At 61.3% G+C, this 26,372-nt stretch overlaps 1 protein-coding gene across 6 annotated transcripts; it reads left to right on the top strand.

Annotated features, from left to right (window-relative positions):
- The first annotated feature begins 1,280 nt into the window (after nucleotides 1-1,280).
- TEAD3 (TEA domain transcription factor 3) lies at nucleotides 1,281-25,918 on the top strand. Of its 6 annotated transcripts, none has more exons than XM_038162650.1 (14): nucleotides 1,281-1,545; nucleotides 12,697-12,950; nucleotides 15,811-15,875; nucleotides 17,553-17,615; nucleotides 17,747-17,809; nucleotides 20,357-20,368; nucleotides 20,706-20,843; nucleotides 21,052-21,095; nucleotides 21,199-21,260; nucleotides 21,575-21,708; nucleotides 21,849-22,022; nucleotides 22,183-22,323; nucleotides 22,518-22,670; nucleotides 23,230-25,918. In XM_038162650.1, exons 2-14 carry the CDS (start codon nucleotides 12,815-12,817, stop codon nucleotides 23,341-23,343), a joined length of 1,299 nt encoding a protein of 432 aa, XP_038018578.1. In that variant the 5' UTR covers nucleotides 1,281-1,545; nucleotides 12,697-12,814; the 3' UTR covers nucleotides 23,344-25,918. The 6 variants fall into 6 exon arrangements, with proteins under 6 accessions (XP_038018578.1, XP_038018579.1, XP_038018581.1 ...); XM_038162651.1 differs by having other exon boundaries at nucleotides 12,694-12,950; XM_038162653.1 differs by lacking the exon at nucleotides 17,747-17,809 and having other exon boundaries at nucleotides 1,284-1,545.
- Nucleotides 25,919-26,372: the final 454 nt, after the last annotated feature.

The following is a 26,372-nucleotide window of genomic DNA, read 5'->3' as shown; positions in this document are numbered from 1 at the left end:
TTACTCAGCCTAAACTCCTATTGAACTCAATTAAGGCTGTCATCTCCAGGAGCACTCAATGTCATTTTTGCCCAAGTAAGGGATGAGTAACGAGGCTCTGAACAGCCCTTGGAGAATAGCAGCCATTTTGCTGCAGTTTTTGGTCCAGATTTCTTACAAGTTAGCAGCAGGCCAAGGGTGGAAGAATGCGATATGGCTTTATGAATCACACACAATTGCTGAATGCGCTGGATGCTTCAGAGCCTGTCACTTCACGGACTGAAGCATTGGCTGTCTTGTCCCAGAACGCTTGAATACAACCAAGCTCATGATGAAAATTAGAAAAATATGTTTCTGGAAGGAATGGGACGCAAAGAACATCCCTTCTCCCAGCAGGGTGCTGGGAGGATTCCTCACCCTGATTTGTCTCAGGGGGTTTGGGGTACTGTGGCACAGGCCTGCGGCGTGTGCTGGCCCAGGGGCTGGGGCTTTTGCCCCTTTTGGGGCTGCAGTTCCTGATGGTCAGGTTGGGTCATGGCCAGGGATTTGTGTGAGATCTGCTTGCTGTGGCTTAGCACATTACCACCCATCAGCTCACTCAGAGGAAGTGACCATGGCGTGGATCCTGGCTGAATTCCCTTGAGAAATCCCAACAGCGTGGGCTGAAATCCCATCCTGGGCACCTTGGGGGGCGTGTCTGGGACAAACCGGGCATCTGCAGGTTGGTGGGATGCAGAGGACTGAGAGTGTGTACGTGTGTGTGTGTGTGTGTGAGGATGAGGGTGCTTGGAGGGAGATGAAGATATCAGGATGGGAAGGAAGAGGAGGATGAAGATGCGTGGCAGGCAGGGCATTACAGTGTGCAGAGGACAATGAAAATGTGCAGAAGGGGATGGAAGTGAGCACAGGAAGGGGGGCGGGAAGAAGAGTGGGATGAAGGTGAGCACAGAGGATGATGAAGATGTGCAGAAGGGGATGAAGGCGTGCAAGAGTGACCCTGGCTGGCTGCGGACGGGACAGGACAAGACGGGACAGCAGCACCTTCATGCCCTGGCCCAAGGCCGCCTCTCAGGGCCAGATCCCGGGAATGCCGGAGGGAGAAGGAGGAAGAGGAGGAAGCTGAGGAAGGCTCATAGAGGGCGCTCCCATAACCCGGGCCGAGCTGAACTCCAGGGCTGCCCTTTCCCCAAAGAAAAACCCTCCCTGTGTAAGGGAAGTCCGCGTCCCCGCTGCCCGCTGCCCCGACGGGGAGGTCGGGAGGGTCGGGCGGGAGGAAGGGCCGGGAAGAGGAGGAGGAGGAGGAGGAGGAGGTGGAGAAGGAGGTTAGGGGAGGAGGAGGAGGCCCGGCCCGGCCCCGCCGCCTCCTGATTGACTCCCAACTTTCCGCTCCTCCCTCGCATAAACTTTCCCGTCCCTGCGCCTGGCTCCGTGCGCGGACCCGGGAGCCCGCCGCGCTCCCCGCATTCCTGCCGCCCGCCCCGGCCCGGCCCGGCCCCGGCCCCGCTCCGGCCCCGGCCCCGCTCCCGGCACCCGCGGCCGGCCCAGCCCCTCCGGAGCACGGAGCAGGTAAGCGCTCGCCGGGAAGAGACTCCCAACCCCCCTTCCTCCGCCTCCTCCTCCTCCAGCCCCTCCTTCCTCCCGGCCCGCAGCCCTCTCCGCCTGCCCCGAGCCGCGGCGGATGGCGGGGGGCGGCGGGGTCGCACCAGCCCCGCTCGCCCCCCGGCTCGGTGCCTGCCCCCGGGGCTCCCCGCGATGGGCTGCGTGCGGGGGGGGGCACGGTGGGGCCGCTTTCGCTCCCCCCCCGCCGCGTCCCCGCGCTCCCGCCCCGTCGGGGCTGCGCTGCCCCCCGCACCGGTCCCCGCCGAGTCCCCCGGCGGCGCATCCCGGGGTGACAAAGGGGCCTTGTGCCCGCACGTCGGGAGCGTTCGGGGCGGGCGCCGGACGTTGCGGACGGGGATTGCCCGCCCCGGCCGGAGCCCCCCGGGGAAGCGGCGCGGGAGGGTCCCGGGTGAGGTGCGGGGTCACCCGCGTGTCACGCTACATGTGTGTCACACGCATGGAGGGGATGACCACGCACTGAGTGTATGCTAAACACTTTGTGCCTCGTCATAGGGGTGCTTTGCTAACAAGGCGGCAATTAGATGTATAATTTTCAGCAGTGTGTCATCTTTATTATTATTATTATTATTTTATTTTTACACCCTCCTTGGGTTTGGTGTTGTTTTCTTTCCCCTTAACCCCCTTGGAAGGAAAATACGGCCGTGCCCTCGCAGAGCCACCCACCTCCAGCCCCCCGGAACCGCTCAGGCCCTATACAACACATTTGGCTTCTACTGACTGAGAAAAAAACCAGTTTGGGGAGAAACCAGCTGGAAATGATACCAGCGGCCCGGCTGGCGTGGCGGGCACCCTGCAGCTGCTCACTGCTGTTGGGTGGTTGGCATGGGGTGGCAGGGGGAAAGGCGAAGGCTGAGGTTTTGGGGGGGTTTTGGTGCTTTGCAGGGAGCCGGGACAAGCCGGGCTGGGCGATGGTCCCATCAGCGAAGCGATAATCTCCTGTGTCAGGCACGCCGGGGTATTTTGGGCTCCGGCATCCTCTCTCCCCTCCTATCGCTTTACCCCGCGCGGGTACGTGCGTGTCGTGAGTCAGGGCATTGGCAGTGCCCGGCCACCCTGGGGGGCCCTGCCAGCCCAGCTGCCAGCCTCCCACTGGCGCTGGAGCGCCCGTGATGCTGAGTGCAGAATTGGGGTTTGCCAGGCTGATGTGCCCCCCGTGCACCCTCTGGAGCTGGGGCCTCTGTGGCCTCACAGCCCACACCCCTCGGGGGTCATTTCCCCCATGACTGGGAGAAAGAGGGTCCCCAAAGCGAGCGAGGGGTGAGGGCTTGCCGAGGTCACTCCGTGGTGAAGGCAGAAGAGAAATGGGTAGAGGGGCTGGGACCCTGGTGGCAGGGCAGGTGATGGTCACTGTGGCAGTGCCCCAGCACTTCCCCACCAGACAGGATGAGCTTGACTGTCCCGTGGGGAGAAAGTGCTGGATTTGGCCCTGTTTGGGTGTTACAGGGTCAGCACTCCCGTGGGAAGAGACTGCAGATGGCTGTGGGGTGAGCAGCTCCTCCTGACAGCTGGGTGGCACAGGGGGACATTGCCATCCCCAGGGACCTCGAGCACCCAGCTACCTCCCCACTGTGGGCATGTGGCTGGCACCACACTGGATTTTCTGACAGGAATAACCCTTTGAAAGCAACGAGCCACCTTCTATAAATGGCACCCAGGTATTTCAAGGAGCCTCGTCCTGCCCGAGGTGGCTGCAGCACTGGGGTGCAGCTCAGAGCGGGGGGATGTTTCGACCAGGGCATTTTGGACAGCATAACCCTCCAGCAGGTATCTCACATCTAAAATCCCTTTCCTCCAAAGCAGAATCCTCCAGCTCCATCAAGAAAAGGGACTTGCATCCATTTGCCATGACATGTGGTGGCTGTTTATCATGATATCAGAAACAGCATCTCCTTTTAATCACCATTTAATCCCCATCTTGCCACCACCAAGTGGGTTGGGAGGCGAGTCCCGGTGGCCCTGGCGCTGTGCCGAAGGAAGGAGCCCTTTTCCTGGCGGTGTGTGAGCAGGTCATGGCACTGAGGAGGTGGGGGTGGCAGCGGTAATCAGCTATAATTAATGTATTAAAAAGCAAGTAACCGCGCAGCTCCCATCAAACACACAGAGAGCACGAGGCCGGTGGCAGGTGAGCTTGGTGGTGAGGCTGGGTGCAGGCACGCAGCAGCCAGAAAGGGCATAAATGGGCAATTTTGGGCTGTTATTGGGGGGGAAGTTGTGTTTTCCTGCGTTCGTAGCTCTTCTTCTGTCAGTGGGAGTGGAAAATGGAGGGGAAGAGGGGAGAAGGGGCAGCAAAACCCTAACCAGGGGTGCTGCTGGGATTTGTGTGACAAAAGCCATCCTGAGGCTCTTAGTGAGGTTGGAATCTCTCCATCCATCACTGAACTGGACGGATGCTTTCCAAAAACTATCCCATCTCTGGGAGCATCCCTCTCTCATTAAATCCTTGATGGCTACGGCAAGGGGCTGGCAGGACAGCCGCCGTGTTTACATCACCCTGAGCCAAACTGCTGGATGGGATATTACCAACCACCCCTGATTCCGGGAGCTTCCATCCACGGGGGATTTGCCGGGCGGCCAGGCCGTGCCCTGACCTTCTCAGCTGTTTGTCCAAGGTGTTATTTGGGGTGGGGGCCAGGCCGGGAGCCGCGGCGGCCGAGCCCAGGCACCTGCGTGTTGTGGTTGGGGCAGACACCTGAAGCGCATGGGCGTTCGCTATTGCCACCGTCACGTGGCGACTTATGAAATGTTTTTTTGGAGGGAGGGAGGGAGAGAAGGAGGGAGGGAAGGTAATGATGGGGTGAGCCGGCGGGGCCATGCCCCGCACCAGCCTGCAGCGGGCACGAGGCAGGAGCGGCCCCCCCTGCGCGATAACGCACGTCCGGATCCTGCTGCGGGTCTGGACATGCTGCTGCAGCTCCCGCCGCTTCGGTTTTCCCCGCCTGTGAAATGGGAGCGAGGGGCCCCGAGAAAAGCTCCTGGAGGTGCCGGTCAGCCTGGCCGTGGTGGTGGGAGCAGGGGGTCGTGCGGTGCTGGTGCCGTTTTGGGCGCCCCGTGCAGCTCGTGGCAGGGTTTCCTGACGAGCCCTCTGGAGGTGACAGGCCGTGAGCCCCATGGTCTCGGTCTTGGGGTTGGCAGATGGTGGCCTTGTGGTGACAGTGTTCACAGAGGGCTCTGCGCTGGTGCAGCTGTACCTGTGAAGTGATTTGGGGAAATACGGATCGCACAAGGCACGTCCCATCCTGGCAGCACAAATCCCGATGGAACTCGTCCCCCCATCCCGTCCCAAACAGAAGTGATGCTCCAGCGCTCCCAGCGTCTCCCATTATGCTGCCAGGAGACAACAGCGGCACCGAAACCCAGCGTGCCCACCTCTGCCACCTCTCATGCCCACCTCTGCCACCTCCCAGCGGGGCGCTGGGTGTGTCACGGGCCGTGCCGGGTCTCTGCTCCATAAAGCCGACCCAGAGCTCACCCTCGGGCACACTCCTGCGAGCCAGAGGCGCCGAGGTGACCGCGGGGCTGCTCCCGGGCAGCGCTGGCTGCCGGGCGGCAGGCGAGGTGTGAGTGATGGAGGAGGCTGCTCCGTCCCCTTCCCCCTTTGCTGCCGGGGGATCGGGACGGACCCGGAGCGTGCGCTGGCACGGCTCCCCGGGCTGCGGGGGGTGGCCGGGGAGGGGACAGCAGGGCTGCAGCTAATTTTAGGAGGTGGGCAGAGCCTCGGGGGAAGCAGCCGGCCGGAGGGAGGTGTCGCACTCGCACCGCGGTGCCCACGAGCATCGGGAGGGAGCGCGGGGTGACCGTGGCTCCGAGGATGCTGCCGCGGGCTGGCGAGGGGGCCCTGCGCTGGCAGCCCAGCTCGGTGCTCTGAGGAAGAGCCGTGCCCCGGCTGCTGGAGGGGCGGTGGGTCCGGGGGAACGCTCGAGGGCAAAGCCCCGCATTCCCGGTTGGCGTTGTGCGGGAGGCGGGCGAGCCCCGCGCTGCTCCGTGCCTCAGTTTCGCCGTGACCGTCTCGCCGGCGCTCCCCCGGCGGAGCGCGGTGGAGGCAGGAAGGCTGGCCGGGCTCGGGGATCCTCGCCTGTGAGCGCCAAGCCTTATTATTTCCCCACAACTGTCTCCTCCTCGCTCCTCGTAAAATTAGATCCAGCTGTTCACAATAGCCACTAACTTCTCTCCGGAAGATGTTCAAAGTTTACAGACGCGGGTGCGTGGAGGATGGGCTGCCGTTCCCATGCCAGCTCCTCGCCGCCCGCCCTTCCCCCAGAGGCAGCCAGCTCCTGCCTCCCCCCCGCCGGCTTAGGCAATTCGGGTTTAGGAAGAAGCACACCCGCACGCAGGCATGCGAGCTCCCGACCCAACCGAGCGTCGGGTTTTTATTAGCAGCAAGATCTGGGCGCTTCACAGTCCCGGAGAGAAGGTCTGGTCCAAGACCCTGCTTTTCCCTGCCCGGCTTTGTGCCGGCGCGCTTGGCGCGTGAGTTGGGCAGGGCTCTGCTTGCCGTGCTTGCCAGCACCTGTGCCCAGCTATGGCACGAGTTTGGGCTCCGGCTCTTGCACGGGGTGGCTGCTGTGTCCCCCGGCAGAGCTGTCAGGGTCCAGCTGCGGTGTTTGGACATCAGCGTGCCGGGCAGGGGTCTAACACGCTGTGCTGGGCTCTCTGGCACTCTTGGGCCGTGCTCCTCGCTGGAGCTCCTTCTTTTACCAAGAATACTGCCTTCATGTATTTTTAGCAGTTTTCCTCCCCAAGGATTCCAGAGCAATTTTTCAATCTGCGGGAGCTGGAGTCGCTGTGCCCGTCTGCAGCTCTGGGCTGGGGCAGGGGCAGGAGATGCTGGGAGAAGGCGATGAGCTGCCACGGGCTCCCAGCACGCTCCTGGCATGCACAAGGATCTGCTCGCCGGGACTGTCTGGGGTGGTGGCAGCAAAATGGTGCTAAATCAAAATACCCTTTTCTGGGATCAAAATATCCCTAAATCAAAACATCTCTATGTGGGCACTGAGGGGTTTGTGCAGGGCAGCCTGTACCTGCTGTTGCAGCTCCTGGAAGACCTCAGCTGGGCACTGGTCGGGCAGGAGGGCAGGGAAGCGTGTCCCCCCCACAGGGGTGACAGCAGCCAGGTGACAGTGCAGTGTCACGTTCTGTGTCAGGCCCTGGCAGCCAGGGACATCTCCGTGTCTCGGCTGGGGTGGTGATGCCTGGCAGCCGCTCTGCCCGGCATCCCAGGAGCTGATCCCCCTCAGGCAGTTCTCACACCCCCCATCCCACGGGGTTTTTCTGGGTGGGAGCTGAGCGTGGCAGTCGGTGCTAAGCCTGGGCTCCAGCGGGTGCCACAGCGCAGGCAGTGGGTACAGCTGCTGCCTGGGCAGGCTTGGGTTTCACGGGGGTGGAGGCAGCTGGGGGCAGGTGTGAAATTCATTGCGGCCTTCCTCCTCCTTCTCCTCCTCCTCCTCCTTGCCTGGTAGGGTCGGTCCTCTGGGAGACGTTTTCCCTGGCCCTGCTGCAATGGCATAAAACGGGGTCAGCAGCACCTGGAGCTCTTCTGTGGAGGCATTTCTCCTCCTGGGAGCAGGACTGAGGGCTGGTGGGGTCCCTGGGATGCCTGGCTGGCCCCAGTGGTAGGACACTGTCCCTCTGCAGGCACAGCACTGCCTAACCCAGGCTTCCCTGGTGCCCCCCTGACACCAGAGACTCTTGTTTTCTTGGGACAAGCTGGAAGTCCCCGAGGACTCGGGACTTGTTGGCCACTCTGAGCTCATCTACAGGTTGAGAAGACATCCTGGGATGGAGATATTTTGGCAGAATCAGCAGTCCCCAATGGGTGCTGTGTCCAGCACTGGGGGTGTCACGGGACAGCATGGGGGTGGCCCATCCCCAGCAGGCAACTCCAACCCTGTTGTTTCCATCCAGCTCGTTTCATAACACAGAGAGCAATTAATGCTCTAAAAGCTTTCTATTTATGCGCTGCTGGGTGAAACGCCCCGTCCTGGCTGGGCAGGGCAGTGTAATTGGGCCAGGGAGGCACGCCGGGTTACAGTGTCCGTCTGTCCTCTGCCCTCGGGTCCTGAGCCTGAAGACTCGAGCAAAACCGGCTCGGGTCCTCCAGAAGGCGAAACCCAGCTGTGCCACCCTGCCAGGACTGGGGAGAAGGAGGGGGTGGTTTGGATGCCCGTGATTCTGCCATCAGGAGGGAGCTGTGCCCTGGCTTTGCCTCATCCCCTCCCTCCTCTCGACCCCGAATATTTTGGGAGCAACTCGCTCACATTTCCTCTTTGTTCATCCTCAGCTCTCTGGGATGAGGGGTCTGAGCATCCCTCAGCCTCGCACGGCTGAGCAAGGACCGGCCACATCCCTGCCAGCTCCGGGCTCTGCTGGCAGCTCGGGGAGCCTTTGGCTGTTGGGGTCCAGCTGGAGCTGGGGGGCGTGGGGAGCCTGGGGCATCCCTGGCAGTTCTCCCGACCCCGGTGGGATGCTGCCACGTGGCTTCCTGCGGTTTCCTCACTCCGATTGCTTCCTGAGCCGCCCGCCAAGCCGGAAGGGACAGGAAGTGATAGAGGGGAGGAAATTAGTTGGGCTGTCTCACGGGGAGCTGGCCTGGTGCGCGCTGGGGGCTCTGCCACCCTCTGGGTCCCCACACTGTGCCAGGGGACCCTTCAGAGAGGACGTGGCCAGTCAGGAGGTGCAAACCTGGGTGGGAGAGAGCAGGGCGGCCACCGTTCCCTCCAGGAGCCAGGGAATCCCTCTGCACAGCCTGAGAGCTGTTTGGAAGAGCAGCACGATGTAAACAAACCTCCTTCCACCGCCCTCGTGCCGCGCCACCCGCCTCGGTGAGCTCTGGCTGTCCCTGGGACTGCCGTGTGCCAGCCAGGATGGTGTTTTCCTGCAGGAATGGGGCATGGTGTTCCCGAAGGGTCCCTGGGCGAGGTGCCAGGGATATGGGGCTCCTGTGAAGAGCTGCAGGGTCATCCTGGCAGAGGCAAGGGCATCCCGCTCTGTGCGCTGCAGTGGACACGGCAGCATCTTCTCTGGCGTGTTGTCCTGCTGGTCCCCCGGGAGCTCCACAGCTTTTGGGTTTCCTTCCAGGGGCTCTGCAGAGCTGGTGGCCCTGTGACCCCATGGGCAGCATTCCTGCTGGCCGTGTCAGCAAGTGGGGAGAGGCAGGAGAAGGGACATGGCCCCCAGCCAGTGCTCCCCTGCCTGAAATGAGGGGCACGTTAGTGAGAGCCTCTGCCTGCCTGCAAATCAGTGCCAGTGTCAGGGCCCCAGCTGTGCCCTCACTGAGCCCTGGTGTGCCAGGACACGAGGAGCTGGGGTGCCCTGGAGCCCCAGCTTTGAGGTCTCACCGAGCAGTCCCTGGCAGGGGCTGCACGCTCAGCACCAGGGAGGTTGGGGACCCGTGTCCCCCTCACCTCCAGAGCGGGGGTGCCATCAGTCATGGTGACAGGGAGGGGGTGACAGCAGCCTCACATTCCCCCACAGGGCTGGTGCAGGCTGCACTGGGCCGGTGCAGGGCTGAGCTGCTCTGTGCTGATCTTGCCCAGGCTTGTCATGAACTTTTATCCTTTTGCCGTGGGGTCCGGGTGCAGCGGGGGGGAGAAGGGCTGGATTGCCCTGGGCCCCCTGCATGGGGAGGCAGGATGGAGGCAGGATGCAGCTGGACCCCCTCCCTGTCTTCGCAGGGTTCTTTGCCTCTGCAGTGTCCCCAGCACCTTTGCAGAGCCTTTTTGTCCCAATGTCCCCTGCCACCTGGGCAGCCCCAGGTAAGAAGGGGCCCTTGGGGCTGCTCTGCCCCACACCTTGTCCCTCTGGACAGTGCCAGCTGGGGACGTGCTGTGCTGCAATCCCCCTCGTGGGGCGAGTGCTGGTGACTGTGCCCTCCGCTCCAGGTGGTTTGAGGAGAAGCTGTGACAACAGCCACCACCCCTGTCCCAGTTTGGGCGGGACACAAGGGTTTGGGACAGTGCAAGGGCCGCTGGGGGTGTGCCTCATGGTGCACCAGATGGGATGATGCTTCTGGGGCTGACCATGCTGGGGAAGAGGAATATGCTGTCCCCCAGCTTGGCAGCACGGGTCAAGAATGAGGTCTGGGTGCATGGGGGCATTGTGGGAGTGACGGGCACCTCTGCCCGTGTCACAACGTCCCCATGCTCCCAGCCCCAAGTGCTCTCCCTGTGCCACCCTGCACGTCCCTGACCCGATCCCTATCGCAGCTGGTTGTGCTGGATCCAGCAGCACCCTGCTCCTGTCTTTTGACACTCAGGGTGCCCAGGGTGCTTCCCTGACTGCAGACGCTGCCTCCAAAGTATTTCCTTCCCTCACCCACCACAAAACACCCATTTCCCTAGTGCCCTTCACTCTTTGCATCCCCCTTTGCTTTTGCAGGGTTTGAGGAGGTTTCCTGCAGCTCTAGCAGGGTCCCCAGCCCCGAGGCTCTCCCAACAGAGGGTGGCTGCCTGCAGCCCCACTGCCTGCTCAAGCCCCAGGTTTCCCTCACATCCCCAAGCCCTGGGAGCCGTGGGAACACTGTCCCAGTCTCCTGGGCAGCCTTGACCTCGCAGGGAGATAAGGGCTGCCCTGGAGGCATCCTGCCCTGGAGGCATCCTCCCCTGCCTGCTCTGGGCACCACATCCTCTGGGGGGCCTCCCAAGGGTGCAGCCCCCTCTAGAGCTGTGTGCCCCCCCTCAAATTCAGGGTGTGAGGGGCGAGTGAGCTGGCAGCGGGGACACCCTCCTGGCCCGGGTGTCAGTGACCATCCCCGCTCATGGGTGAGCATCCTCAGAGTAGGCAAGCATCCCCTGGGGATGTGGGTCGGTGCTCCTGGGACCCCAAACCCTGCAGAGATGCCCGTGCTGTGGGAGGGGTGGTCTTCCTGCCCTGCTCCCCGGGGGGCAGCTGGGAGGCAGGAGCCGGTGACACGTTTTCTGGCAGGTCCGGTCCCCTTGCCTGGGCTGAGCAGGTCTGGCCGCGGTCTCGCAGGCCGTCCAGCCGTGCCGGTTCCTAATTGCTGCTGTTGTTGGTGTTTTGTAAGGGCAGGGTGGAGCGGTGCCTTGCGTCAGCGCGGTGCATGCACCCTCCCTCCAGGAAATCCAGTGTCTTCGCCCGGCCAAAAGCAGGTTCGCTGGAGGAGGAGGAGGAGAAGGAGGAGGAGCTGCTTCCTCGCACCTTGGCCGGGGCCCCAGCATCACCCTCCCTCCTCTCCCTCCCAGCTTCCCTGAAAAGGCTGGGCTGGGATTTCCCTGCTGGAGGGGGCTGGGGACCTCCAAGGGAGGAGGGGGACACGTGTGTCACAGGCAGGGTGTGGGGTCAGCTGTCACCCTGCCTGTGCGGGCAGCGCCTGGCACGGTGACCCAGGGCACTGGGCACGCTGCCTGCAGTGGTGCAGCCAGCCCCTGGTGGCTTTGCTCTCAGCCCCATGGCTTTTCCCTTGGCCCCCAAAACACCCATCAGCTGGGGAGGCCAGGGCGTCCGGTGAGTCCCTGTAAAGTCACCCTGTGGCACCATCTCTTGGGGCTTTCCCCTGCTAGGGTGAGCTGATGGCAGCCCTGTGGGGCCCTGGGATGCTGCTGGCTCCTGGGCTGGCGCTGGCCTGCAGGGTCCCTGACACTGAGATTTCATCACACTGGGGGCTCCTGAGCTGCCCCAGTGCTGAGGGGTCTGGTTTGCCACGGGGCTGCTGTGGGGTCTGAGACTACTGAGGCCTTTGGGGGCTGCTGCAGAAGCTGGGGAGTCTCAGTTTCCCCCAGTCTGGGGGTCCTGGCTGACCAGCCAGGGCTCAGCACCAAGGCGCTCACACCCCAGTGTAGGTGCCCCACTGGGACAGAACCCTGATGTACAGAGGAGTGAGGATCCCCCTGGGCCTGTCCCCTTATGCCCCACTCTCCATCCCTGTGTTCCCCTGCCCTCCCATCCCCGAAACCCTGCGGGGTTTGGACCCTGCATGGCTGCCCACGGCGCCGGCAGCAGCAGGCACAGCCGGGGTGCCGCTGGCCCGTCCGGCACCGCTGCCGCCATCCCTGCCTTGGCCGGCTGGCTCGATCCTACAATCCAGTTCTCCTTATTTGGCCACAGTGCTCAGCAAGAGGGGGAGCAGCGGCGGGGGGGACGGGCGGCGAGACCGGAGGGGCTGACATCACATCGCGACGAGGGAGAGAGGAGGGATGGGGGGGCTAAGTTTCTTTTTTTATAAAAGGAAAAAAAAAAAAAAAAAAAAGGCAGCAGCAAGCAAGGCCTCGCAGCGCACTTGAGCCAGCGGGCTCAGCAGTTCCTTTAAAAGGAGATGTCTGTGCCGGAGACCTTTGTACACTCCCAGCCCGTCCGGGAAGCGCGGCGGCGCAGGAGACACCTCTCCGCTCCCACCGCCGGCAGCTGCCGCCAAACATGTTATTGCAAAACACTGAAACGCTGCGCTGGGAGCCGGGCAGCAGCAGCAGCAGCAGCAGGAGGAGGAGGAGGAGGGTTGAAGGCTCCCCAGCATCACCCACCAGCTGGGGAGGGCCCAGGGCCCCAGCTGAGCATCCTCAGGGTGGGGGGCCTCTCCTGGTACCAGGGGAAGGGCTGCTGGACGGCTCTGGCCACCTGGTTCCCATTAGTGGGGTCTGGCTTGGAGCTGCTCAGCATCTCCCTTCGAATCCCAGCTCTGCCTTTGCCAGGCATGGTGGAGCCGGGATTTTGGGGCCTAGGGGTGTTTTTTTGGGCCAGCTTGCCCAAAGAGACTGCTGTTTGGCAGTGGGTACTGGAGCAGGGTCAGGGTTCACAGGCTGTGGGGCTGCTGCCACCCTGTCCCGAGGTGTCAGCCATAAACACTGCGTGCCCAAGTTCCTTGTATGGCTGATACAGTCGCTGGGGGCAGTTTGCTTCCCAAACTTTATTTGGGTGGATGCTGGGTGGTCACTTGTGGCTTGGATTTGGGGGTACTCACAGAAATCATGCTCTGCCCCCAAGGAAAGCCTGTTAGTGTGTCTGATGCCCTACAATGAGATGCTGCTCTGGGTGCAATTGAGAACAGGGCAAAGGCCAGGAACAGACCTGGCACCGTGCTGTCACTGCACCCCCATGCCCCAGCAAGGGTTCCTGGCTCTGACAGGTGTGTCCCCTGTGTCCCAGCAGGTTGTCCCATATCCGTGGGGGCTCAGGGTCGGAGCCCAGAGCAGCCAGCACCATAGCGTCCAACAGCTGGAACGCCAGCGGCAGCCCTGGGGAGGGGCGGGAAGATGGCCAGGACGGCATGGACAAGAGTCTGGACAATGATGCCGAGGGTGTGTGGAGTCCAGACATCGAGCAGAGCTTCCAGGAGGCGCTGGCGATCTACCCACCCTGCGGCCGGAGGAAAATCATCCTCTCAGATGAGGGCAAGATGTACGGTGAGTGACGGGGGCGGGCGGGATGGAGGCACCGGCCGGGACAGGGTGGCCAGGGCTGAACTGAAAAACCTCCTGCCCCAAACCCACGCTGGGGTGTCGCCCTCGAGCATCCCCCAACCCCTCGAGCAGCTGGCTGGGGTTCGGGCTGGGGCTGGACCGGGGAGGTGGCGGTGACCTGCGTCCCTCCCTCCCGCTCCCTCCCTCTCTCGGCCCTGCCGGACTGACTGGTTTGGTGAAGCCGTGGGGCAGGGAGCGGGCACGGGACTGCGGGGCCAGGGCAGCCCCAGCCCTTCTGCTCCCCTGTGCCTCCACAAACCTCCCCAAACCTTCCCCAACCGGACCTGGTGGCCAGAGCACCCTGTGGCAAGGGTCACTCGCCCACCCCGAGCCACCCGCACCCAGCTCAGCTTTTGGTGACTTCATTGGTGGCAGCGGGGCTGGTCAGCCCCACTGGGGGGATGATTTTGGAGGTGTCAGCCTCGTTTTTTGTGTCTTCCCAAACTCCCTGTCCCTGCCAGGGCGGGGACTGGTACCCCCTGCCCTACACAACCCATGATGTCACCCCCAAGGGCCAGTGACCCCAAAGTCAGGAGCAGGCTGCCATATCACCAGCACCCCATGGTGACGACAGGACCAGGGCTGGCATCTCTATCCCCAGCCTCCAAAATACACCTGCCCAGATGCTGCTGTCACAGCAATGGCTCCCCCAGTGCCACTGGAGAGGGGCAAAAGGGACAAGGCTTGCTGGAGAGCACTGTGCCACTGTCCCCACACCCATGCCAGCTACCTGTGCCACCCCGTTTGCCAGGGCCCCCCACGCACGGCATCGGGGCTGCTGGAGGAGTGGGGTGAGGGGGAGGTGGGGGAGCACAGGGCTTCCCAAGCCTATGCATTTTTTGGATTTCTCTGGGAATAGCTGAAGTGCCGCCGGGAGCCTGGCCCTTCGAAGCACGCCCCAACCGGTTTTTCCAGCCTTTCAGAGACATCTGGCAGCTGCTTAAAGAGGCAGCAGCCCCTGCCGGCCTTTCATCTCCCCCCCACCTTCCCCAGCACCTCCCCACCGGGACCCCCGGGACCCCTGGCTGGCATCACCAAGAGCACCAGGGGCCCTGGCAGCACAGGCAGTGCCAGCACACAGCATAATGGTGTGCCAGTGCCTCTGCTGTCCTTCACCACCCCTCTTTTTGGGGGTTCCGTGGGTGCCCAGGGCGCTGCCAGCCCCTGCCACGCTGGTGCCAGCACTGCGGGGGTGGCACAGCAAGGTGGGAGCTGGGCAGCCAGGACCCGGCTCGGGCACACTGGGCCTTGCTGCACTCGGTTATTTTTAACCCAGCCTGTCCAACTGGTTCACGTGGTGGTGTCAGGGGAGAGGAATTTGGGGAATGTGGTAATTTGGAGGAGGACGTGCCCTCTCGGAGGGAATGGCACGGTCCAGATGAATCACAGGGAAAGGGACAAGGGACAGGGCACGTGGGCACAGGGATGGCTATGAGGGTGCAGCCTGGGGCAGGATGGGTGCAGGAGATGCTGGCCCTGGATGCTGGGCACCAGGGCTGGCACTGGCTCACCCAGTCCAGGAAGGCCCCACGTTCCTTTCCCGTATTTTTTCCCTGTATTTCATTCCCACGGGCAGGGTGTGGGGGGCAGAGGATGGCATTTGGGAGCAGGGCACGCCAAGGGGGGTTTTGAAGGTGTACCCCCAAAGTGGGGCTCAGCAGCAGGGTCCCTGCTGCGGGTGTCATCTCACCTGGGCTTAAAGGACACCCTTGAATACCTGGCCTAGGTGCTCAGGAGGGAGCCGGGAGGGGTGGCAGCTGTGCCTCAGGGTGACACCAGGGTGCCACGCCGGCTGTGCCAGGGGTACCCCCACTGTCACCCACCCGCCAGCCCCTGCCTGGCGCGGGCACCCCAAGGGGCAGCTGTCTCTGCGTGCCACCTGGCCCTGTCTGTCCCCATGTGTGTGTCCCCCCAGGAGGGCCCAGTTGCTGTGGGGCTGGGAGGGGGCCAATCGGGGTGGAACTAGGGGGGGGGGGGGGGTGTTGTATATTTTTTTTTTTAAGGGATTTTTTTTTTTTTAATTCTTTTAAAGCCGAAACCCGCTCCAAGGGCATTTCGACAAGTTCCAACCGCGACCATCTGGTCCATTAAAATAAATCTGGCGTGCCTGGCTGCCCCCGTGCGCGGGGGGGCGGCGGCGGGGGCCGGGGGGGCCGGGGCCGGGAGAAGAAAGCTCCCAGCTGCTCTGACGTTTGAACGTAGATTGGCCACAGCTGGCCCCTGAAATGTGGCGCAAAAGCAACTTCTGCTTCGAATTAGACCAGGACGTTAGGAAATACTGGTGGAAAGGCCGGCACGGCTTGTGAACGGGAAGAGGGGTGCCGGGGGTGGGGGGACCAGCCCGGGACCCCTGCGGGCACAGCAGCCCCGGGTGGGCTCGCCGGCTCTGCCGGGGGCTGCCATGGGGTTTGAGGGGCTCTGTGGGTTGTGGCGGGGGTCCCTGGTGGCTGTCACCTCGCTCTGAGCCCCGGGGCTGGTAAGGCAGCGGGGGGGGTGCCCTGGTGTGGCGGGGCCACCCCCGTGTCCCCGAGGTGGCCCCGGCGCTGTCGCGGCAGCGCCATCTCCTGGCAGCGCCTCCCCCGCCGGCCCGGGGGGCGCGGGGGGCCGGGGCTGAGCCCCCCGAGTGCCGGGGCTGAGCCCCCCGAGTGCCGGCACTGAGCCCCCCGAGGCTGAGCCCCCCGAGTGCCGGCACTGAGCCCCCCGAATGGCAGAGCTGAGCCCCCCGAGTGCCGGGGCTGAGCCCCCCTCGGGGTCCGGGGCCGATGCCCCCCGTGCCGGGGCTGACCCCAGGCTCTGCCCGCAGGTCGTAACGAGCTGATCGCCCGCTACATCAAGCTGCGAACGGGGAAGACACGGACGAGGAAGCAGGTGAGGCGTTGCTCTGCTTTTTCTCCTGGGGTGGGCTCGGGGCGGGGTGGGAGGCGGTGCCAGGTAAGCCCGAGGAGGAGCGGCTGTCCAGCTGTCATCTGTGTCCCCTCCTCCAGCCACTGCTGCTGCCGGCAGGTCCCCATCCTGTTCGAGGAGCTTCGTCTGTGAGCACAAAACCCCTGGGATGCCTTGAAACGGGGGGTGTGGGGCAGCCAGCACCCGGGCCCCCCGCCTGGTTGGGGTGACCCTGTGGGTGGCAGGAGCCCTCACACTCTCTCCAGGCGGTGTGTGCCCGTGTGTGCCTGCATGGGTCTCTCTGCTGTGCCTTCTGCATCTGGGGACTGCTCCTGTCTCTGCCCCTTGCCAGGCTTTATGCCACTGGTGCCGCAGCAAAGGCACTCCAAACCCCACGGGCTGAGAGCAAGGCACCCCCATGCCAGCCAGGGATCCAGGGATGGGCTGTGGAGCTGTGGTGCTGGTCCCGGTGGGGCTGGAGGTACCACGGAGCCCTTGCCCTGCTCTCACTGCCCTGCCTGGCTGGATGCTGGGGCAGGCAGGGCACACAGAGGTCCCTGCAAGCCCTTGCTTCACCAAACCTGCCTGAGGAGTGGGCTGCTGCAGCTCTCATGGGGCATGTCCCTTTGTCATGTGTCCAGTGGCTTTTCCTTCCCCTCCTGGGGGTCCCCAGTTGGGAGCCAGGCCTCCCATCCAGGGAGAGCCCATGGCCTGGGATGCTTGGGAGCATCCCCCACCACAGGGAGATGCTTGGGTTTGGGACACTTATTCTGGGACTGTCCCGTGCCACGAGTCCCCGCAAGAGAGGGACGCTGGTCCCCAGCACTGCAGAGGTCATTCCTGCAGGACATGCTGAAAGGAGAGGGACCAGGATCTGGCCACTGGGTTTGTGTTCAAACCAGTGCCAAGCAGCGCTTCATCTCTGGATTAAACACCTAACTGTGCCCCCCCTCCGTGGGGGAAGGATGCAGTGCTCTGTGGGGACTGGGAAAGGCATGGCAGAGAGCCCCCACAGCACTGATCCCTCTGTGCAGCCGTCTCCTGGGCAGCCTCGTGCCTCCTTTTGGACAGCCTGGCACTGGTGGGAGCAGGTTCTTTCCAGAGCCAGCCCTGAAGCCCTGTGGGTGCATGGACACCCACCCTTCCTGTGGACAGCCCCCCAGCCTTGCTGTGCCTTTACTGCCTGGACATTTCTTTAGATCTGCTCCTACAGGGGCCTGGACACAAAAACCCAACTTTCTCACCTTTCCCACATGCAAAACCAGCAGGAGCCCTGGGGCAATGTGCCAGTCCCTCCTGGACCCACAGGCCCCACCGAGTAACCCGGGGCACCTCAAACCTGCCAGGCTTATGGTGCTGGCAGGGTCTGTCTGTCTGTCCCCAAGAGGTGCTAAATGGGGACCCCCTCAACTGCAGCAGCTTTACACCAAGGAGCTTCACCCCAGCCTGGGGTGGGCACAGCATCAACCAGCAGCGGGATGCCCCACAAGTTTCCTTCCTGCAGCTCTTGGTGGGTGCAGACCCTGAGCATCTCGGGGAGCGGCCAAAGCGCTGCCCCGTTCCTGCACTCCCTGCCCCGGGGACAGAGCCCGCCCTGCAGGGGGAGTCTGCAGATCTTCACGCTCTCTGTGTTTTCCTTTTGAACGGCGTGGCGGGCCCTAGGTGTCCAGCCACATACAGGTTCTAGCTCGGAAGAAGGTGCGGGAGTACCAGGTTGGCATCAAGGTACGTTGGCGCCCTTGCCCAGGTGTCCGCGGCGGTGTCTCTGTGAGCATGGGCAGCCCCTCTCCTTCCTCCTCCTTTCCTCTGGTTGACGGCTCTGCTGTTCCCCCTCTCCTTCTGCTCTCTCTCTGCAGGTCTCTAGCCACTTGCAGGTTCTTGCCCGACGGAAATCTCGTGAGATTCAGTCCAAGCTGAAGGTACGCCCTGCCTCGCCTGGCCCCCGCCTGCTGACGACTAACGCACTCGCCTCTGCGGTGTGCTGCTTGCTTTCCTGTTTTACCTCTCTTTTTTTGGTGTTTTTTTTTCCTTTCCCCCTCACTTGGCTCCTTGGGTCAGATGGTTTTTACAGGCTTCGTTGTGGGATGCCCAGAGAGAAGGGCAAGGAGGGGCGGCAGAGCTCTGCTCTTCCCTCCAGGAGGGTGAATGTGGTGCCAAATCCCCTCTTTGCATCTGGGCAAGGACTCTGCCGTGGGGAGATGAGGGTTTAAACCCTCCTCTGGTGATGTGTGAGGGCTGCCCCCTCTTTTGGGCCATCGGGGGTTCTCCCACAAGAAGAAGGGCTCCCCGGGGCAGCCAGTGAGGCAAAGTGAGGTTCCAGCAAGGTGTGCCAGGGCCCGCTCCCCTCCTCACCTGAGCCTGGCCCAGCTCGGAGCAGGTGCTGATGTGGGCAGAAGCAGGAGGGTCCCAGGGGTCCCTGCAGGTGCCAGCCCAGTGGCTTGTGATGCGCCAGGGTGTGAGCACAGCCCAGGGGCACCACAGGGATGTGAGTGGCAGCTGGGGCCATGCTGCTGGGGACGAGGGCACAGTGCCAGGAGCCAAGGGAGCCAAGTGAGAAAAAAATGGATCATTCTCTCTCTCTCTTTTCTGGTTGGCTTTTCTTTTCTTCCTTCCTTCTTTCCTTCCTCCTAACTGGAGCCCAACTAACCTTTCCATGACTGTTCCCACCAAACTTTGGTGGCAGGGGGGAGGCTGAGGATGGGGGGCATCACCAAAGGACCAAGCCCTGCTTGGGTTGGACCCACACGACGTGAGCTGGGGGACAGAGAGGTCCTCAGTGCACAACCACCCACTGGGGACAGCCAGCTCGTGCCATGTGCCTCAGTTAACCTCTGCACTGTCACACCAGGGAGCAGCTCCTTGGGTAGCCCCAGGGGTGATTTGCTGCCTTGCTGTGTGAGTGGCAGCCCAGGAAGTCTTTCAGCCTGCTGACCTTGAGGTCCCAAAGGTGTCCCCAGCTCCCCCTGTCCTGGGTGCTGTGTCCCTCTGCAGCTCTGAGGCTGGCACTGCAGGCCACTGTCACAGTTGGCAGTGAGGGGCACTGTCAGAGCTGGAGCATTCTCATCCTCAAAGCTTTAATAAACTCCAGCTCAGGCTGCCTGGGAGCCCAGCAAGATGTGTCCCCCAAAGTCCTTCAGCAGGGACCCCGGTGCCCTGTGAGAGGGATGCCAGGAGGGCTCCCACAGCCAGACCAGGGTTTGGTCTGCTAGGAGAAACCAGGGAGAGCATCTGAAACTTATTTTGGGATGCTCCTTTGGGCTTGTATGCCTTAAACCCAGTCTCCAGCCCCGAGAGGAGCAGTCAGGGAAGTAGGAGGGGCAGCAGGGTAGCAGCAGAAGCCTTTACAAAAATAAAAGAAAATAAAATCTTTCCTTGCCACATGGCACAGTGCAGAGCAAGGGGAAATTGGAGGCAGGAGTGACCCCAGGGGTCCATGGCTGTGCTCTCCATCCCCAGCCATGCTGCCTGAAGGATTCTGGCATGGAGCAGCCAGGGCAGAGATCCCCCTGAACAATACTGGGAGGATACAGAACATCCCTTCTCAGGATCAGTGCAGGCAGCTCCCTGCCCTCACCCAGCGCTGTGGGGTGACCCATGTCCTGTGGATGAAGACACTTTCCCAAGCAGGATCTGTGTTTGTGAGCTGCAGTCACGAGCAGGATCTGTGTTTGTGAGCTGCAGTCAGGTGTGTGTTCGTGCTCCCGGCATGTGGCTGCACGCCCGGCCTCCTGCCCTGCCCCAGGTGAAAATAAATGAAGCATTGATCCCTGGGGAAGGTTCAGAGGGAAAGCAGAGGGTGTGCTCTGGGACCAGCATGAACGTGTCCTAGCAATGCAAGTGGAGGAGCAGCCCTGCTCCAGGCAAGACCTGGGAGCCCTGGAGCTCCTGCCCAGCAGTGCTGTGACTTTCGGAGCTAAAGGAAAAACACTTGGTCTCCTCTCAGTGCACACGCAGCACAGGGGGGTGAGCTCAGGGTTTTCCTTGCAGTGCCTGTGGGGGAGTTGGTGCCCACATCCCAGGGCATCCCAGCAGCTCTTCCTCTCCCACAGGCACTGGGGGCTTCTGAGGAGGCTGTAGAGGATGTTAAAAAGCCAAGAAAGGCACAGGCCTGGCTCACCACAGTGAGCTCTTCAAAGAGTGGGTGGGGGACTTTGGCATCCCATTCCTGGTGGGATTAAGCCTGGGCATCAGTGGCCACCACGTGCATCCCCTGGTGCCCGGCCAGGTCAAGGGCTTCACTGCCCAGGTCGGGCTGTGCTGATGAGCCAGGGTCAGGGTGGTGATGACCCAGTTGTGCTGGTTTCAGCTGGGGTAGAGTTAATTCTCTTCACCCCCATGCCTGTGATGTGGAGAAAATTAACTCTGCCCGAGCTGACACCAGCACGGACTTAGGGGAGGTCTACAGACTACCCAAAGGTTCCCGTGACACTCTAACCTTTTTTTTTTTCCCTTTCTTTTGCGGACAGGCCATGAACTTGGTAAGTTGAGCTTGAGTCTGAAATTCCTTTTGTTCCCCCTTGCATTATGCCCTCCCCAGTGGAGGGGCTAAAAGCCCTTTGTGTCCCCAAGGGGGAGGGCCAGCAGCAGCAGTGGGAGGGGGCATTTTCCAGAGCCATCAGCTTTTGCCCAGAGGATATTGGCAAGCTTCAGGTGTTAATTAATGTTTGAGAGGGGGTGGGGGGATCCCTCTGCAACGGTCCCAGGCTGGGCTGTGGGATTGGCTGCCGGCCCTACAAAACCTGTCAGGCTGGGATCGGGGGAGCTCAGTCTGCCCCTGTAACCCTGCTTCCCCCCTGTCCCCCCCTTTCCCCTCAGGACCAGGTCTCGAAGGATAAGGCTCTGCAGAGCATGGCTTCCATGTCCTCGGCGCAGATTGTGTCGGCCAGCGTCCTGCAGAACAAGCTCAGCCCCCCCCCTCCTCTTCCTCAGGCTGTCTTCTCTGCTGCCCCCAGGGTGAGGACAGCCCCACGCCCCCCGCACGGGGACACCCCGGGGTGGAGGGGACGCCGTGGGCTGCACACGGGGCAGGGGGATGTTCAACAGCCATTCTCAGTCGTGGTGGCAATGCAGGGCTCCCTGCTCTTTGCAGCCGGTGGGGAGGGAAATGTTGGGAGTGGGGAGAGTCAGAAGCCACTGACTCTTCTCTGTGCTGTTTTCCCAGTTTTGGAGTGGGCCTATCCCAGGACAGCCTGGACCCTCTCAGGAGTAAGTACAGACACCTCCGCAGCTGGCACGAGCAGGACCCCACCTTGGCAAGGGGCTGGGGCATCCTGGGCTTGGTAACCTGATGATGCTTCTTCCTTTCCAGCATTAAACCGTTTGCACAACCAGCTTACCCCATCCAGCCACCCATGCCTCCATCACTAGCCAGTAAGTCATGTCCTTACCCCCTCGGAGGGAACCCAGTGTCCCTGCCGGAGTTTGTCCTCTCTCCCCTCCCACGCATGGTGCCACCCACCTGTGTCTGCTCCCCATCTCTCCTGGGGGAAAAGCCTGGGTTGAAATCCAGCAAGAAGCTCCACAGTGAGCAGGACCCTCCGGTCCCTTCCCACCCAGCACACCCCATGTCTTAGCCACGGGTGGGAGGTGGATATGGGAGGTGGGGGATGCAGTGGGGATTGCAGGGGGGGCTCACCCCCGTTCCTGGCTGCCCCTCCACGCCCGTGCCACTCGCCCTGCCCCAGGTTACGAGCCCTTGGCTCCGCTCCCGCCAGCTGCCTCGGCCGTGCCGGTCTGGCAGGACCGCACCATCGCCTCCGCCAAGCTGCGGCTCCTCGAGTACTCCGCCTTCATGGAGGTGCCCCGGGATGCCGAAACGGTAACGGTCCCCTCCGTGTGCCACGGTCCCCTCCGTGTGCCACCGCCCGCCTGGGCTGGTGCCCGTCCCTCCCCGTGCCTGGTGGCGCCTTGGCTGCTGCCTGACCTGTCCTGCCGCTGTCCCCACCCCGCTCCCTACAGTACAGCAAACACCTCTTCGTGCACATCGGCCAGACGAACCCCTCGTACAGCGACCCGCTGCTGGAGGCCGTGGACATCCGCCAGATCTACGACAAGTTTCCCGAGAAGAAAGGCGGCCTCAAGGAGCTCTATGAGCGTGGGCCCCAGAACTCCTTCTTCCTCGTCAAGTTTTGGGTATGCTGCTGCGAGGGTTAGGGTGGGGAGGGCCGTTCCTGAGCTACAGGCTCGTTGTGGCAGAGCTGGAGCATCCCGGGCAGCTCTGAAAGCTGGTGTCCCGTCGAGAGCTGGGTGTGGTGGTGCCTCATGGGACCCTCTGTCCCTCTCCTCTCTTCAGGCGGATCTGAACAGCACGATCCAGGACGGGCCAGGGACCTTCTATGGTGTCAGCAGCCAGTACAGCAGTGCAGAGAACATGACCATCACAGTCTCCACCAAGGTGTGCTCCTTTGGGAAGCAGGTCGTGGAGAAGGTGGAGGTGAGTTCCGTGTCCCACTGCAATCGGGAAGGGGTTGGAGTTAGTCCACGGCAGGTCCTGGGATGGAGAAAATCCCAGAGCTGGGTGTAGGACACATGGGTGCCTACACCGTGTTTATGGGTGGAGTGGAGAGGACATTGCCACGTCCCACCACCAGCCACGGGACAGCTGCTGACCCTGGCTGTTCCCTGCAGACGGAGTACGCGCGGCTGGAGAACGGCCGGTTCGTCTACCGCATCCACCGCTCTCCCATGTGCGAGTACATGATCAACTTCATCCACAAGCTCAAGCACCTCCCGGAGAAGTACATGATGAACAGCGTCCTGGAGAATTTCACCATCCTGCAGGTACCTGCCCTCCTTTTCCAGGGGGTGTGTCCCACCAGGAGCGTGCAGCCCGCGCTTGCATGGACCCTGCTGGCCCCAAATAGCCCTGGCTGTGCCTGGGCTCACGCAGATCCTAAATTCCAGGGGGCAGATCTTGGTGGTGCAAACAAAGTGGCTGCGCCCAAGCCTGGACAAATCTACCAGACAACAGGGAGCAAAATTTTCATGGTGCAATTAAATTGGCTGTGCCTGAGTTTGTTTGACTCCGCCAAATAATCTGTAGCAGTTTTTGGTGGTGCAAATGCAGTGGCTTGGCCTGTGCCAATGCAACCTCCCCAAACAAATTTTTGGTGGCGCGGTTGGGGCTGTTCCTGAGCCCGTGCAACATCCCCAGAGCTGGGTAGTAAATCTTGATGGTGCAATTAAATTGGCTGTGCTGCTGTCTGTGCGACCCCACAAATAAAGGGGTAGCAAATCTCGGGGTGCAAAGTGGCTGTGCCTGAGCCCATGCAACCCCCCCCAGGTAACAGCATCTGCCCACGGGCACGGCGCTCCCCTAACACGCTCTGCTCTGCTGCAGGTTGTTACCAACAGGGATACCCAGGAAACCTTGCTCTGCATTGCCTTCGTTTTCGAGGTCTCCACCAGCGAGCACGGCGCCCAGCACCACGTGTACAAGTTGGTCAAGGACTAGGGGCCCTTGGGGACAGGCAGGGGCACGAGGGGCGTGCAGGAGAGGGAGGGGGCCCTGCAGGAAAGCCACCCGTGCCTGTTGCCTTGTGAGAAGTCATTTGAAGACAGGAGGAGGAAGGAGGAGGAGGAAGAAAAACAATAGCCAAAAAAGACTGACTTGTGATCGCAGATGTTTTCTACTTAGGAACAGTTTCTTTTTTTTTTTTTTTTTTTTTTAAATAAAGAAATAAAATTACCAAAAAAAAAAAAAAAAAAAAGAAAAAAAAAAAGAAAAATAAAAGAAGAATGGGAAAGGAAGTGTAGGGAGAAAGGAAGAAAGGAAACCCACATCTGGTGCTGGAGAGGGAGAGAGCAGCCTCGGTGTTGCTGATGAAGGCCAGGATCCCAGCGTGCCACCAGCAGCAGCAGCAGGACACTGGAGCAGAGAAGGACCCCTCCTTTCAGCCCAGCCTCGCTCAGAAGTGGCCCCAGTGCTGAGTGGAGAGGAGAGCAGCGAGCACCGACGGCCAGGAGGATGCAGCACCGTGCCAGGTGTGAAACTGATTGGCATGGCAGCGACAGTGGCACTGGCACCGCGTGGCACAGCCCGGGGGACGGGCAGGGTGGAGGAAGGGGACACTGCCACCCCCCAGGCATGCTGCTTCTCCATGCCCAGCTGGGGCACTGGGAACCAGTGGCAGTGAAGGCATGAGGGCATTGACAATGCAAACCATGGGGGTTTATGGCTCCTTTTTATTTTTTTCCTTTTGTTTTTTTTTTTTTTTTTTTTTTAAGGAAAGTGCTTTTTAATACTTTTTTAAAAGGCACCATGCTTGTAATCAGGCTGCTGGCCCTCTGCAGTGCCCAGGTGCTGCCCTCCCACCCTGCATGGGAAGTGTGTTTAGGGAAAGGTTTGGGATGCCTCCATCCCTGGCTGGGATTCCTGGGGGATTCCTTGAGCTGCGTGTGTACTTTCAGGAATTGCACTCGGGGCTGGCCCAGGCTCAGTGTCCCCACTGTGGTCACTTGCTGAGGAGTCGTGAGTAGAGAGCAGTGAGGGCAGAGTGCCTGATATATTTTGTATATGTACATTTTCCTTGTTTCAGGGTTGTTTTTGTTTTTGTTTTTTGTTCCTTCACCTTTTTTTGCCTTTTTTCTGCAATGACTGTTCCAAACTGCTCCGTCTGCTCTCCTGCATCATGTGGGAAGGGGCCAGGGGGGTGCAGGGAAAAACACACTGAGCAATGCAGGGCCAAGCTGTCAGTGGGCAGAGTTTGGGACAGAAAGGACAGAGACAGAGAGGGGAAGGGTGCCAGGATAAGGGACTGGGTCAGCTTGGAGGTGTTCTTGTGGCTGCAGCCCAAAGTAAGCCAAGGCAGAGTGCCCAGTCCTGAGGCTCTGACTGCAAGGGGAGAGTCTGGGCAAAGGAACCCCAGGGTGCAGGAGGGTCACAGAGGGACAGAGGTGGCAGGGAGCAGGGTGGAAGGAGGCTGGCAGGGGGACAGAGAGCCCGAGGTGGCCAGGTCTGGATGTGTTTCTCATGTTGGCAGGGGAGTGAAGGTAGGGGGAAGGAGGGCAGGAGCGTTTTGAGGGGCACTGCAGCCCCTTTGGGAGGGGGACAGGGCAGGTTTAGGCTCAGTGCTGCCAGTGCAAGGAGCAGGAACAGCCCCAGAGCTCAGGAAAGCGCCTTGGCTGCTGCCTTGACGCCATGTGTCCTGTGAGGCACGGGGGCTTCGACCTCTTGCTGCTGGGAAAAGCCACCCACCCCTGTGGGATGGGGCAGAGCCATCGCAGCCCCGTGCCAGGCCGAGGGCTCAGTGGTGGGACTGGACTGAGGTGGCTTCTGTGAGCAGGGCAGACGGAGCAGGGAGGGAAAAATCCAAGGCCAGGCACTGGCAAACCATGCCAGGGCTGTGCTGGGCCTCTCTGGCCAAGTGCTCATATGTAGCATGTTTGTTTGTTGTTTTGTAGGTTTTTGGGTTTGTTTTTTTTTTTTTTTTCCTCTCTTCTGTTTCACTCACTGATCTAAAACTCTGGGAATGAAAACTCAAAACTCCCCCACCGTAAAACACAGGCGTGCCCACTCCCAGCCCTGATGGGGGATGAAGCTTTTTGTTAACTGGACCGGTTTGTGCCTCCATCCCTCCCTCCCTCCCTCCCTCCTGCCTGCACCGAGCCCAGGGCTCACACTGCACCCCACGCACACAGACTGCTGCCCCCAGCAGCCCTGGCTGGGGTTTAGTCATGATCCCAGAGACACTTTCTCAACTCCCCCAGCCCCTCCGTTCGCCTCCAGTGTATTTATGAATTTCACATGAAGTACTGTTTTATTTTTTTAAAGACTTTGTAAAGCTTACCAGGGTTACAATCACCATTTTTAGAGCTGCGTCAGTCCACAATGTTAAAAATCCATTTTTTTATGTATTATATTTTTTGTGTATTTTTTTTAATCCAGCTGTGATGGGTTGTATCATATATTTGTTGTGTTTACTGTATCTGTCCAACTTCAAAGAGAGGAGACTGTGGAGCTCCGAGAAAACTACGGTCTGCTGAAAAAAAAACCATTAAAATTATTTGTTCATGGGTTGGCTCAAGCAGTTCTGAAGTTCATATTTTATTTCTTGGGATTTCCTTCGACAGCCAGAGCTGCCATGTGCCATGTACCCCCTTGGCTGGGTAACGCTGGGTACCCCAGTTCTGGCTGCCAGGCTGCCACATCCCGCTGTGTTTTGCTCTAGTTTGCATCCCTGCTGCAGGGTTTGCTCGGGAAAAGTTGGGCTGGCCGCGGCAGACGCTTGCCTGTGCTTCCCCGCAGCATCCCCGCGTTCAGGAACACCTTTTAGGGGGGTCGCACCCTCAACCGCAGGGTGACAGAGGGGTTGGCCTGTCCCGCCGCTCACCGCCACCCCTCCAAGGTGTCTCAGCTGTCGGTACCCACACCCCATCCTACGCTCAGCGACACACGCGTTCCACCGCGTCCCCGTCCTGCCCGCACCCCGCTATCCCTCCCGCACCCCCGGCGCGCCCCGTTACACCCATGCCACCCCGTTA

Source organism: Motacilla alba, chromosome 26 (genome assembly GCF_015832195.1).
Source record: "Motacilla alba alba isolate MOTALB_02 chromosome 26, Motacilla_alba_V1.0_pri, whole genome shotgun sequence".
NCBI lineage: Eukaryota > Metazoa > Chordata > Aves > Passeriformes > Motacillidae > Motacilla > Motacilla alba.
The sequence above is the reverse complement of the archived record's forward strand: the minus strand, read 5'-3'. Positions and strand labels throughout refer to the sequence as shown.

Excerpts from the sequence above, each read along its gene's own strand:
- TEAD3 (XM_038162650.1), top strand. The coding sequence starts at position 12,815 with ATGGACAAGAGTCTGGACAATGATGCCGAGGGTGTGTGGAGTCCAGAC. Across the intron at positions 17,616-17,746 it reads AGTACCAGGTTGGCATCAAG|GTCTCTAGCCACTTGCAGGT; the intron begins GTACGTTGGCGC and ends CTCTCTCTGCAG. Across the intron at positions 22,023-22,182 it reads TCTTCCTCGTCAAGTTTTGG|GCGGATCTGAACAGCACGAT; the intron begins GTATGCTGCTGC and ends TCCTCTCTTCAG.